This window comes from Castanea sativa, chromosome 2, assembly GCF_040712315.1.
Source record: "Castanea sativa cultivar Marrone di Chiusa Pesio chromosome 2, ASM4071231v1".
Lineage (NCBI taxonomy): Eukaryota > Viridiplantae > Streptophyta > Magnoliopsida > Fagales > Fagaceae > Castanea > Castanea sativa.
In genome coordinates, this window is record NC_134014.1 from 11,653,719 (window position 1) to 11,667,937 (window position 14,219).

General features: G+C 33.6%; 2 protein-coding genes across 2 annotated transcripts; both read right to left on the minus strand.

Annotated features, from left to right (window-relative positions):
* Positions 1 to 6,467: 6,467 nt before the first annotated feature.
* On the minus strand, positions 6,468 to 7,297 carry LOC142623839 (uncharacterized). Its single transcript, XM_075797310.1, has 3 exons — positions 7,223 to 7,297; positions 6,725 to 7,110; positions 6,468 to 6,543 (listed from the first exon to the last, which is right to left on the minus strand). The coding sequence occupies exons 1-2, from the start codon at positions 7,253 to 7,255 to the stop codon at positions 6,736 to 6,738; spliced, it is 408 nt and encodes a 135-aa protein (XP_075653425.1). The 5' UTR covers positions 7,256 to 7,297; the 3' UTR covers positions 6,468 to 6,543; positions 6,725 to 6,735.
* A 1,976-nt stretch (positions 7,298 to 9,273) lies between these two features.
* LOC142624888 (uncharacterized) lies at positions 9,274 to 12,867 on the minus strand. Its single transcript, XM_075798619.1, has 5 exons — positions 10,664 to 12,867; positions 10,273 to 10,578; positions 10,094 to 10,181; positions 9,753 to 9,991; positions 9,274 to 9,598 (listed from the first exon to the last, which is right to left on the minus strand). The coding sequence occupies exons 1-5, from the start codon at positions 12,865 to 12,867 to the stop codon at positions 9,274 to 9,276; spliced, it is 3,162 nt and encodes a 1,053-aa protein (XP_075654734.1).
* Between the last annotated feature and the right edge of the window lie 1,352 nt (positions 12,868 to 14,219).

Below are 14,219 nucleotides of genomic sequence, written 5' to 3' on the forward strand. Positions count from 1 at the left end.
CTTATTCCGCATTTAATTAAGTAGATTAAAAATAATTAAGTTGTAATTAAAAATTTGGGGGATCTAAACTTAGGTTTAGTATTTATAATAGTGAGTTTTCACCCAAAACCCAAATGTTTATTTTCAATTACCCCATTGCATTCCTTTAAGCTGGAAGCTTGGCTAGACCATAATAGCTTTTCTCTTAAAAAGCTCGGCTGGACCCTTGGGGTAAGGAGAGGGTTATGTCTTTAGCAGAGCCCACCTTTTCGATTGCCACTAGAGCCTTCTCTTGCTCTTCAAGAACACAACCAACCTCCATCACCCATGCTCTTCAAGAACCACTAATTGTGAACTTGGGAGAAAGAGTGAACTTGAATCTGATGTTAGTAAGTGTTTGGTCATTTGATTGACTTATTCTTAGATAATATGAAGAATGCTTACTCAAGATAAAATGTCTTTATATGTTATATTAATTATTCAAGGAAGTTTCTCAAGATATTCATCTCCCCAATAGAAGATTGGTGTATGGAGGGTGGCAAATAGAAACATAGATTATTGTAACTAGTGGATGTCCCGCGCAATGTGCGTGTTTATTATTAGTTATTTTATAATACTCATATATGTTATAATGCTTGAAAAATTAATTTCGATTATGTATTATACGTCACTAAAATAATGAATGAAAAAAAAAATTGTAACACAATATATTTATAAGTAACCATAATTAATTAGACTATAAAAATGCCACTATATGCCTTTTTTTGTTTGATCAGGTGTACATGTATTATTTAGTTCTTACATTTGACCGTTTCCATTATAAAATTTTTAAATATTTCCTTTTCTTTTTTTTAAGAAGTATTTTTTTTTTTAAAGAAAACACGTAAACTTTTGAAGGCTAAACATCTAAGATTTAAGGTATATAATTTCTAATTCACAAAATTAAATATACATGTCAAGAGATTAAAAATAAAAAAATAATTAAATAGATAAATATAAACTTATACTATTTCATATCTTACATTTAATTTTACTTATATCTGAGTACCTTAATCACTTACAAAGATTAAACACTTTCCAAACATATAAATAAAGGCAAAAAACACATACCTTAATTTTAGAAGCCTCATATTGTTGGAAAAAACTAGTTCTGTATCTCATACAAAATACACAGCGGAAGCAACAAACATGAATATATTTCATTCATGATAAATAACATGCACTATGTAAATTTCAGAATTTAAGAACATTATAGCGTACCTTGGTGTGGTGAAATTCAAAACAAAAGATCGAAAGTACTTGGAAAAACTTTCAATCTTCACTCCAATTCCACTTTACGCTCAAGAAGTGTGGTCTCTCACTTAGTTTCCAAGGAAGAATAATCAAGTGGTAGGGAGAAATGGGAAATAAGGGGGGGGGGGGAAAGTGGAAGGTTCTGGAGGAAGCGGTAGGGAAAAAGGGGAATGAAGGAAAAAAGAAAAAGAAAAGTGAAACATTCTGGAGGAAGAAGTGGTAGTGAAAAAGGGGGGGAAAAAAAGAAAAAGAAAAAGAAAAGTGGAACATTCTGGAGGAAGAAGTGGTAGTGAAAAAGGGGGGTGGAAAAAGAAGAAGAAGAAGGAGATATGGATGAAAAAAAGTAAAGAAATAAGGAAAAAAATGAAATAAAGAATGAGAAATCAAAATTGAGAAATGTTATTACAATATTTTCACAATAAATCTTAAGTGGTAGATTATTATTAGTTAATATTGGTGAGGAAAAAATAATTTTTTTAGAAACTTTGAAAGTTCGTTTTATAATAATTTTTTAGAAAGTGTTTTCATAATATTTTCACAATACTTTATATATACATTGTCTTTTTTGGTAATTTACCACTCAAACCGTTACTTTTATAAGTGCTACCAAACACTCAGTTTTTTCAAAAAGCACTTTTTAATAGTTTTTACCAAACACTCAGGTTTTTTAAAAAGCACCTTTTCATACTGCACTTTTTGAAAACTCCACTTTTTCAAAAAGTCCAGTTTATAAAAGCTGAACTAAACTCACCCTAAATGAGAGAAGCTCAACTAATGTGCCACTTAGTAGAACCTCATGCTCTCCCGCATGAGGTCTCTGCTTCTATATATATATATATATATATATATATATATATATATATTGATTGATTGATTGATTAGCTAGAACCATGATATTGTATTTAATTAATAGAAGTCAAAAGTTTTTTAGCTGAATTAACACCTCCTCATGTACAAAATGTTCGAGGGTCTAAGGGGAAAAGGGTTCGAACGGTGAAGTTATAATTATTTCTCAAAAAAAAAATAAATAATAGAAAAATAATCAAAACTCTACCGGTAAAGATTTCGGCAGGTGGCAGTAGGCTGGTGGTATCTCTCTCTATGCGGCTCAAGTTATGGAATCTGTCCTTTTTTTTTTTTTTTTTTTTTTTTTTTTTTTGCAATAGTAAAAAAAAAAAAAAAAAAAAAAAATCAGATTTTCATTTAGCAAATTGCGCATGCATGCTTTATCATCCTACCATATATTACTATTCTTGTAAAATGTAATTTAATTAATATTACCTACATCATTCCTAGCCATTTGAATGTTGATTGTTATATACATTCTAATTATCCTCCTAGAATCTTGATAAGAGTGATCCTTTTACCCCATCATCAATTGCCAGAAAACTTCATGAAAAGCTCTCTACCAATTGTCCCAAGTCTCTACAATCTCTCAATTTTCTTATTTCGCCTCCGAATTAGTCCTCAGATTATCTCAACAATTGTAAACCACATCCAATAAGGTTATAAGCTTTTACTTATGAATTTTTTAAAAGTTTTTATATACTCACCTAATACACGGGAAACTTCCATCTCCACCCCTAATTAATGTCTTCCATTACACTTTTGTCACGTCGTAAAATTTTTATTTTTATTTTTTTTATAAATTGCATTCCAAATTAAAAAATGACAGACATTTTTTTATTCAACATTTGCGCCTTTTACTAATTGTTTTATGTTTTCACAATTTATATTATCTTCTCAATCTAATGGCCACTTGTTAACTTAGTTATAATATTCCATTTTGCCAAAGGGTGATTTTTTAAAAATTTAATTGTTTTCTATTTGTTTCCTGTTGTTTTTTTCTGGTTTGTTTCATTATGTTGTTCATCTATCGCCTTAAACTTTATTATTTTCTGATTGGAATATACTTTATCAAACATAAACAAAAGGAAATTTTTTTTTTTTTCAGAAAATAAAATCAACAAGAAGTAAAAAAATCTGGACGATCTATTCGATCCTTTGAACTTGTGGAGAAGCCAATGTTTGATTTTTGGAGAAGCTCTTTTTTCATAAAAGTCTAGTGATTGTACCGATATGTCACTTGGCAGTTTTGTTAACGTATTACATAGGAAAAAATTTAGTTATAAAATTAGTTATAGTCTTAGACTACAATCTTACTTAATAAAATAAACATTACTTCATATTTTAAAAATCTAACTGTTGAATTGCATTTTCTTTACACTCTTAATACATGTGTCAAATTTTGTGTCAATCAAATATTATTTACTATATGATTTATAAGGTTATATTTTATGCATAATTTTAAATTACAAAAACTTACAATTTAAACAATTTTCTAGAAATTTTGCAAGTATAGAGGATAAAAAAAAAAGATATAATCTAAAGGTAAATTTGTCAAAATTCATCTCCAATAAAAAGATATTGAGTAAGACTATAGTCTTCGGCAATTATATACGGTTAAAGTAATAGATGAGGGAAAGTGCATTTTTAATATCTAAGAGAGGATTTACTATTAAGGGCCCAATGGGCGGGGAAGCACATGGGCTTGCTGAATAATCTATCATCCACAGAACTGGGCTTCTTATCAACTACCGAGATCGATGCTCAAGTAGCTTAATTAGGCCATCCTTTAATTTACAATATTTGGTTTAGGGCTACGTAATGAAAGGTATCATATTTCATCAACTATTAACCCCCTAATCGGCCTGTTTGTGGTGAATGGTCCTAATAATTTTTAAGCTTTTTAATGAAACTTAATTTGATAAAATTCCAACCATGTTTAGCTTGTTAATTTTTATGGCATAATAATATACATGCTAATAATTGCTGCTGACCTTAAGATTTGAACGAATATATGCTTTTTGCAGTTGGTTCTCCTTGAATTAATGCGTTGAAGCACATCAATTGAAATGCATTGTTTCGATGTGGGCCGCGAGAGCAATACCAAATTAGGCAAATTTTGAATACTACATATGATATCAAAACAATAAGTATCACTCTACTAACTTTTCAAATTTTGAGGAAGCTAGTAAACCACAAGTAGCAAGTTACCAACAAATTTATAATCTATTTACTAATTTGTGATGTTCCGAGATGGATAAGCAAGATTTATTATATTGTCAGCGTTTAGAGTAAGATCTGGCATGCTTTCTCAGGTCCATGGTAATTGGATTCTCAAAAAAATAAAAAATAAAACCACGGTAATAGACCATGGTCCTTCGGATTTAGGTACTTCGAAACATTTTTGGCAGGTCATTTGGAACCTAAACATTCCAGATAAGGTCAAAAACTTAGTTGGAGAGCATGTCGTAATTCTCTACCCTCAAAAATAAATCTTGTCAAGAGACAGGTGATAACAGATGGAACATGCGAGATTCGTCAATCTCACCAAGAAGATGTGGCTCATGCTCTGTAGCTTTGTTCGAAACTTGCAGTAAAAATTTTGGAAACTAGTCCCACTTTGGAATCATAGTAACCTGAGGCAAAGCTTAATTAAGTTTTGTCTATATTATGGGATACATTCTCGTTCGAAATGGTGGTCTGGATCTATGGAATTGGCGGAACAACCTTTGGCTGGGCAAAACAACAGGTACTCTCGGGCTAATTCTAGAACAAACAAAGGAAAGGCAGCTAGAATTTTCTTGGCACCATACTCTTGCACCTTCATCCTCAATGAGACCAAACACATCATGGTAACCCCTAGATACATCATGGTTCAAGGATAATTTTGATGGTGCCTTTTTTAGCAGAGCAAATCGGGCTGGAATTGGTGTTGTGATAAGCAATGATGCAGGTTTAGTTATGGCCTCTCTATCTCAACAGATTCCACTTCCTTCCACCATCCTTGAGGTCAAAGACTTTAGCAGCAAGACGAGGACTAGAATTTGCCCTTGAGGTAGGAGTAGATAGGGTTATATTGAAAGGTGACTGTGAAATCCTCATCAAAACTCTTCGGTGTATTTGCAACTCCTTGGCACAATTTGGTCACATTGCATAGGAGGTAAAATACCTTGCCTCTTTTTTTTTCTTTTTTTCTTTTTTTCCAGCTTTCAGTTTTTCTCATGTTCATAGGCATTGTAACTCAGTTGCTCATTCACTTGCTTGACGAGCAATTTTATGTCCTTAGTTGTTAGTTTGGATAAAAGATATTCCACCAAACATTAAATTTGTACTTCAAGATGATTTAATAAGCCTCTATCAATAATATGATTTGAACTTCTTCTCAAAAAAAAAAATAGTACTCTTTAGCCAAATCAATGGATATATAACAATATTGATAATACTACTAACAAATTACCCAAAAAATAAATTATTTTAAGGAACCCATCATTTGAAAGTAACATTATGGGGTTCCCAATGATTTTCATTTTGTGTATTCAAAGTGATACAACATGAAATTTCACTCTACGAACTAGGAAAAACACTACAACAAAATGTATTTTTAGTGAGGAAAAAATTCGTCACTAAAAGTCTAGTTTTTCGTCACTAAGAACCTTTAGCGACGAAATCGGACTTTTAGTGACGAAATTCATTTCGTCGCTGAAACCCCGTCGCTAAAAGTCCTAGCGACGAAAATTTTCGTCACTAAAAGTCTGATTTGTTTTAAAAAGAAAAAACTTTTAGCGACGAAAATATTTCGTCGCTAAATGTTTTCCTCGCTAAAAACACTATTCAGTGACGAAAATATTTCGTCACTAAAAACACTTCAGTTTATTAAATTGATATTTAGTGACGAATAATTTCGTCACTAAAACTATTTTCGGGTACATATAGCGACGAAAAAATTCGTCACTAAAACTATTTTTAAGAAAATCCAGGCACATATAGTGACGAAAATTTTCGTCACTAAAAACATTTCTTAAAAAATTTTGCCACATTTAGTGACGAAATATTTCGTCACTAAAACAATTTTTTGTTGCAATATTTGTGACGAAAAAATTCGTCGCTAAAACTTATTTCCTGTTTTTATTTTTTTCATAGCTTTGATATTAACCTGTAACTTGTCATTACATTATTAAAACCTCAAATTTGAACAACACATTTATAAAAAAAAGATCTATACATTCCACAAGTAAAAAATAAAAGAAGCATCCAATTCAAACAACTTCCATACAATAAAAGTTTGCAATACATACAATAACTCAAGATGTTTTATAACAATACAAAAAGTGTAGCATAATCATGCATTTGAACTAATGAAAGATGTCCTCATATGTCTTCAAGTAATGCCAAAAGTAAATCTCCTAAAAGCCACCAATAAGAAATCTGCACAAATATAAAAACAATACTACATTAAACTCTTAAAGTAAAAACATTAACTATGTTATAAGAAACATTTCTAACAATGCATTAAGAGTAGCCACACCAATGAATTAAAATCACAACTCCTAATTTATAAGTTGTAGAAAGCAAATATAGATTTTCAAATGTAATATAAAGTATTAACCAATAAGTGTTTTAACTTGAAGATGAACCACCCCCATAGGTAAGAGCATCATCATAACCCTTGCTCCTCAAAAAGTTAAGAATATTCTGTTGGACCTCTTCTTGCTTAGCTCGTGCCTCTTGCTCCCTAGCTCGCTCCCTAACTCGCTCCTCTTGGTCCCTAGCTCTTGCCTCTTTGAGCTCAATTATCTCATTTTCTAGCCGTTGGATATACTCCACCGAGGAATTAGATGAAGCGGTGGTTACTAGAGAAGAAGAAGGTCTCATGCCAAGTCCTTTTACAATACCGGACTTCTTCTTAAAAACCAAGTTTGAAATCTCCTCTTGTGTAAGGGGAATTGCATTAGGATCTTGACAATGATCCTCTTGCACTTTGAGAATAGTTTCCTATCATTTAAAAGAGAGAAAGAAACAAACAATCACAACATTAATACTACATATGTTATAGCTTTACAAACATGATAGAAATGGAATGATAGGGATGGAATGCTACACATACATATGTCACTTCATCCTCATGGTGTATCCACATATTCGTATTTGGATTGAAATGAACATCTTTGAAGATTTTTGCCAATTCAAGAACTTGACCGCCATTATTATTTGTCTGATTAATTAACATTCGAGAGTTAGATAGATATAGTTAATTAATCACAACATGTAATATATCGAGGTTTAAGGAAATGAAAAAAACATTCACCTCCTCATCAACCCTAACAGCAAGTGCCTTTGTCCCGCATCTATGTTTGCCTGAAGTTTTCTTCCTATTTTCAGAATTCTTTCTTGATTTTTCCTAATACAAAACATTCAAGATACTTATTAAATCATGAATAAAACAATATACATTTACTTCATCTAAGTATTAAGTTAATCATTTGACAACATAATATAGTAAACATTGGATAATAAAAATATACGCATAAATAATTTACCAGCCAATCCTTATTAGTCCATTTCCCATCAATGAGTCCAGTCCACTGCTCAAGTGTGGCATTCTTTGGCGGGTGGTTTCTTGCATAGTCAGCACCATGAGATTCTACAAGCTTTTTATAAGTTTGATGCAACTTGTTGGAGTTGCAACTCAATAATCTTCCACATTTTGTATTTAATGCTTTTGTTACCAAGTTGGAATCTCCGTATAGCTCAAACTGATCCTGTAAAATGAAGTGTATATGTATTATAAATATATTATTATATAAATTTAATATGCTTAATGAAAACAAAGACAAGTTAGACGTTATCAATGTAAATTTACCGCTATATTTTGAAGCACCACATCTCTAGTAGCAACATCAACACTTTTCCAATTTTTCACATTGTAATTAGACAAATTACTTCACACTTGTACGCCAATTTGATTGACAAGCTTGCACGCATTCTTCCCAACAGGAGCATCGTACTCTGCAGCTATACGTACTGGCAACTTACCACTTTTTTCAACAAGTGCCCGTACTGCTATACCTCGTGTTGTTCCACGGGTATTTCTGCTAGCCGATCCTATTTAAACATTATCAATGTTAAATTAAGTGAAGTATAATCTTAATAGTAAATTAAGTGAAGTATAATCTCTATGTAATTACCAGTCATGCTAGTTAATGCATTGGTAGCCTGTGCCTCTGCACTAGAAGAATTTTGGGCAAGAGGATTTGCCTCAGGAGGTGTTTCCGTAGATTGAACCGTAGATTGGACCACCGGAATAGATGCCTCACCTCGCGAGCGTGTAAGCCGTCCCGGTGCCATCTGTAACTAACAAACATACATTTAATGAAACAACAAAGTCATTACAAATAATGGAACAAAATTATTATCATCTATTGTACCCTATGAAACATCTATTGTACCTTATGGGTTATAGAATTAGATGACTCATCATCATTGTCATCGTCACCAATAGGTGGTACATAATCATCATCTACCATAACACTAGCTCTACTTCTTTTCCCTTTTGCACAATTGGACTGAGCAGAATCCTTTAGAGAAGTTGAGATGTGCTTCAATCCCAAAGCATCAATTCTCTCTTGGTTTTGCCTCATTCTATCCAATCTTGTCATCTCATACCTTGGTATATTATGAGCGTATTTGGCCTTTTTGGGCATTTTTTGAAACTATGTATTGACATGAAAGATAAGCACAATTGCTACTAACTTAACATTATAGTCTACACCATTATCCATATCAAGCAATTCACAAGTGCAAAATTTAAATACAATTGCTACTAACTCAACACAATAAATGATTACATCAATATCCATATCAAGTTCAAGATAAGTACAGATCACATCAATATTCATATCAAGTTTAAGATAAGTACAAAACATCTCAATAACAATTACTACTAACTTTACATATCATAGTCTATACCATTATCCATATCAAGCAATTCACAAGTGCTAAGTTTGAACACAATTGCTAAAACCTCAACACAAAAAATGGCCACATCAATATCCATATCAAGTTCAAGATAAGTACAAAACTTTAAAAAAATTGCTACTTAGACAAACATAAAACTTTAAGACAAACACACAACATTTAAGACAATTATTATGAACTCTACATATCATAATCCATATCAAGATCAACATCAGGTATGTCATGCACTTCATTTTGATTAGCATCTCCTGAAGTTCCACCTTCAAGAACAACCTCAGTTTCAACATCACCCATACAATACTCAATAATATTGTCATCAACATTGACAGAGACAACATCAACAATCGCTTCTTGTTGAAATGCGTCACTATCTTCTGTATTATCATTGGATTCTCCACACCCGACTTCTGGGACATCAAACACTCCTCTATGTTGGATGGATTGCACAATTTTCCAAGGTTCACCCAATTTGGTATCTCGAAGGTAGAAAACTTGTCTCGCTTGACTAGGAAGTATAAAAGGGTCATTTTCATACCACCGACTTGTAACATCAATGCTTGTGCAAAGGTGCATCAGTTCTTATCGTTCTCCTTCGACCATTGGTACCGATATTGTACCATTCACACTGGAACAAAACAACTTTATGGCGAAACACATACTCCAATTCCCAAATTTTGCACACATGACCATAGAAGTCGTGCATTTCTCCTTCATGGTCCCCTTCGGTACATACACCACTGTTTTGGATTACACGACGATTGTCTAGGTCCCTTGTATGAAACTTTACACCATTGACCATACAAACTGTGTACTCCTTCACATGCGGCTTAGGACCAGTTGCTAATGACCATAACTGTTTAGTTGCTTCTAGTGACTCGCTAACTTTCAATCTATTCATCTATAATGATATACAATAAGTGATATTAATTAGTAATAAGCAATGATGAAACTATTTAAATGTTTAATTTCTATTTGTGTGATTAAGTTTCAAATGTCTTACATGTTCTCTGAACCACTTGGGAAACTCTTGTCGTTGGATTTGAGTTATGGCTTCACCAGTAGGATTATGCAATGTGCTTTTGTGTTCACTATTAAAAATAAGGTGATTTATTTTCAGCTAAGCATTGCAAATAATATTCAAAACTTAATCAAACAATACATGCATATGAAATCACATACTTTAAATAAGGCTCTAACTCAGGACTATTGTACAACAAATACCAATGAGCAGTATCAAGCAATGCACGAGACAAGTTGCCATCATTCCGCCTACCACTCGTAGGTCGGGCAGTTTGTGAAAAAACTATCAATCCTTCGCTAGATTCACCAAAATCTTCATTTCTTTCTCTTCGATTATGTACAGTTTCAATCCCATCAATATACAAAGACCAATTGTTAATACATTCTTTGAGAATGTAAGCCTCTGCAATCGAACCTTCTAGTCGAGCTCGGTTGGAAACGTATCTTTTCAATTTTTCAAGGTACCTACCAGGAAAAAATACGCACATTATGTGATTTTATACCACATGGGAAAGATGTAATTGATGGATGTATCAAATGATCTAATTACCTTTCAATTGGGTACATCCACCGATATTGTACCGGGCCTCCTAGAATTGCTTCTCGAGGCAAGTGAACAACAAGGTGGACCATAACATCAAAGAATGCTGGAGGAAAGAACCTCTCAAGCTTGCATAGTATAAGAACTATACGTTCTTCTAGTTTCTCCAATTCACTTCGCTTTAGGGTCCTTGAGCATAAGTCTTGGAAGAAGCTACCTAACTCAAACAATACAAGACTAATGTCTTTATGTGCAAATCCTCGCAACCCAATTGGAAGAATTCGTTGTAGTAGCACATGACAATCGTGGCTTTTCAAACCAGATAATCTACCATTTTTTGCATTCACTGACCTTGATATATTGGCTGCATAACCATCCGGATACTTGACTGATTTCAAAAAGTCATAAAAACCATCCCTTTCATTTGGACTTAATGAAAAGAAAGCCCGAGGCTTGTCATATGATCCATCAGGACGTTGTTTCAAATGCAACGTGTGCCTAAAGTTCATATTTTGCAAGTCTATTCGTGCCTTGTCGGTGTCCTTGTTTTTCCCCTCAATGCCCAACAAAGTACCATAAGTACTCTCACTAATGTTCTTCTCCACATGCATGACATCAATGTTGTGCTTAAGCTTCTTATTTTTCCAGTATGGAAGCTTGTACAAAATACTTACCTTTGACCAATTTGGCTCTCCAATGAGTTGTCTCTTCTTGTTACTTGGATGTTTTCCTAAAATTATATTTGGCATTCTATCTAGTTGTTCTTGTATCTTTCCCACTTGTAACTCTAAAGATCTCTTCCGTTTCTCCGATAAACCATTATGCAACCGACTATGTCTCCAACGATGTTCCATAGGCAAATAAGCTCGATGGTTAATGAATCCAATTTTACTTTCCAAAGCTTCTGAATATGGTTCATTGTTGCAAGTGTAACAAGAATGATAACCCTTTGTCCTCCACCCAGACACATTACCAAATCCAGGATAGTCATGTATTGTCCACAACAAAGTTGCACGCATCTGAAAATGCTCTTTTCTATAAGCATCATAAGTTTCTACTCCTTCTTCCCATAACTCTTTCAACTCATCAACCAATGGTTTCAAGTAAATATCAATCTCATTTCCCGGTTGATGAGGACCAGGAATAAGCAATGACAATATAAAATATGGCTCCTTCATAACCAACCAAGGCGGTAGGTTACAAGGGATAAGTATGACAGGCCACATACTATAGTTGTTGTTCATATTCCCAAAAGGGTTAAATCCATCTGTAGCCAACCCCAACCTTACATTGCGAGGTTCGAGGGCAAAATCAGGATGTTGCAAATCAAACTCCTTCCACTCCTCACTATCAGCTGGATGCCTCATTATCCCATCGTCCACGCGTTTGTCTATATACCATTTCATGTCCTTAGCTCTTTGGCCTGACATGTACAACTTCCTCAGTCTCGGGGTCAACGGGAAGTAACGCAATACCTTATGAGGAATCTTCTTACCTTGGGCACGTGTATCCTTATACCTAGGCGCCTCACACACCGGACATTTATCAAAGTTTTCATTTTCCTTCCAAAATAATGCACAATCATTTTTGCATGCATCTATATGCTCATATGACATGCCCAAGTCAGGTAATATCTTCTTTGCTTCATAAGTTGACCTTGGAACCAAGTTACCTTTTGGTAAAACTTTTGTCAGCAATTCTAGCATCATATCAAGTCCCTTATTACTCAAAGTGGTCATTACCTTTACATTCAACATCTCTATAACAAACTTCAAGATACTATAATCAGTGCAACCTGGATACAACTCACGCTTTGCATCTTCCTCAAGTTTGTCAAAATTACGCACTTCCTCATCTTCGGTTGCATTTCTTGGTTCCCCTCTAATTCGATCACCTACCAAGGCATCAATACCATCCATATGATCATCATCCGACATTTCATTATCATGAATGTTCTCGTTTAATACACGTGGTTCTCCATGATTATACCAATTAATGTAAGATTGCATAATCCCACGATGAAGTAAATGTATACGCACAGTTTGAAGAGATTGTCGATAGCAATTCACACAGTGAATACACGGGCACGGAATATTACCACTACAATCCACAACCGCTCTTGCAAAATTAAGAAATGCATTGACCCCTTCAATATATGGACAACTTAATCTGCCATCCGGTGTCTTACCAATTGTCATCCAACTTTTGTCCATGTTCGACTACAATTGCAAAGTGAATGCTACTTTAGTAAAATAAGGACAACTCATTCATAATGTATTCTAACATCTAAGTCTATAAGCTACTTAGATAAAATTCTATCTCATTCATGAATGCATAAATCTATATTAATACTTAAACACTCCCAATATGAAATTAAACCACCTTATCACACCATGCAAGCCACCCGCTTGCTCCAACACAAAAACCCACCACAAATCCAATTTTCAACATCACAAGTATAAAGTTTACAAGTATTGGAATCTAATAAAGTAATATTCATCACATCTAATTAACAATACTTATTCACTTTTGCAAGAATTGAAAAAACACTCCCAATATGAATTTAAACCACCTTATAACACCAAGCAAGCCACCCGCTTGCTTCAACATAACAACCCACCACAAAACCAATCACAAACATCACAAGTATAGAGTGTTTACAAGTATTGAAATCAATCAAAGTATTATTCATCACATCTAATCAACAAATTCCATTCACATTTGCAAGAAACTAAAAACACTCCCAATGTGAATTTAAACCACCTTATCACACCATGCAAGCCACCCGCTTGCTCCAACACAAAAACCCACCACAAATTCAATTTCCAACATCACAAGTATAGAGTTTACAAATATTAGAATCTAATAAAGTAATATTCATCACATCTAATTAACAATACTCATTCACATTTGCAAGAATTGAAAAAACACTCCCAATATGAATTTAAACCACCTTATAACACCATGCAAGCCACCCGCTTGCTTCAACATAACAACCCACCACAAAACCAATCACAAACATCACAAGTATAGAGTGTTTACAAGTATTGAAATCAATTGAAGCATTATTCATCACATCTAATCAACAAATTCTATTCACATTTGCAAGAAACTAAAAACACTCCCAATGTGAATTTAAACCACCTTATCACACCATGCAAGCCACCTGCTTGCTCCAACACAAAAACCCACCACAAATCCAATTTTCAACATCACAAGTATAGAGTTTACAAATATTGGAATCTAATAAAGTAATATTCTTCACATCTAATTAACAATACTCATTCACATTTGCAAGAATTGAAAAAACACTCCCAATATGAATTTAAACCACCTTATAACACCATGCAAGCCACCCGCTTGCTTCAACATAACAACCCACCACAAAACCAATCACAAACATCACAAGTATAGAGTGTTTACAAGTATTGAAATCAATTGAAGCATTATTCATCACATCTAATCAACAAATTTCATTCACATTTGCAAGAAACTAAAAACACTCCCAATGTGAATTTAAACCACCTTATCACACCATGCAAGCCACCTGCTTGCTCCAACACAA

Coding starts and splice junctions, on each gene's coding strand:
- LOC142624888 (XM_075798619.1), bottom strand. CDS start 12,867: ATGGACAAAAGTTGGATGACAATTGGTAAGACACCGGATGGCAGATTA. Junction 10,579..10,663: donor TGGATGTACCCAATTGAAAG/GTAATTAGATCA, acceptor TTTTCCTGGTAG/GTACCTTGAAAAATTGAAAA. Junction 9,599..9,752: donor TGCAAAATTTGGGAATTGGA/GTATGTGTTTCG, acceptor TATACTTCCTAG/TCAAGCGAGACAAGTTTTCT.
- LOC142623839 (XM_075797310.1), bottom strand. CDS start 7,255: ATGTGGATACACCATGAGGATGAAGTGACATAT. Junction 7,111..7,222: donor ATGAGGATGAAGTGACATAT/GTATGTGTAGCA, acceptor TTTAAATGATAG/GAAACTATTCTCAAAGTGCA.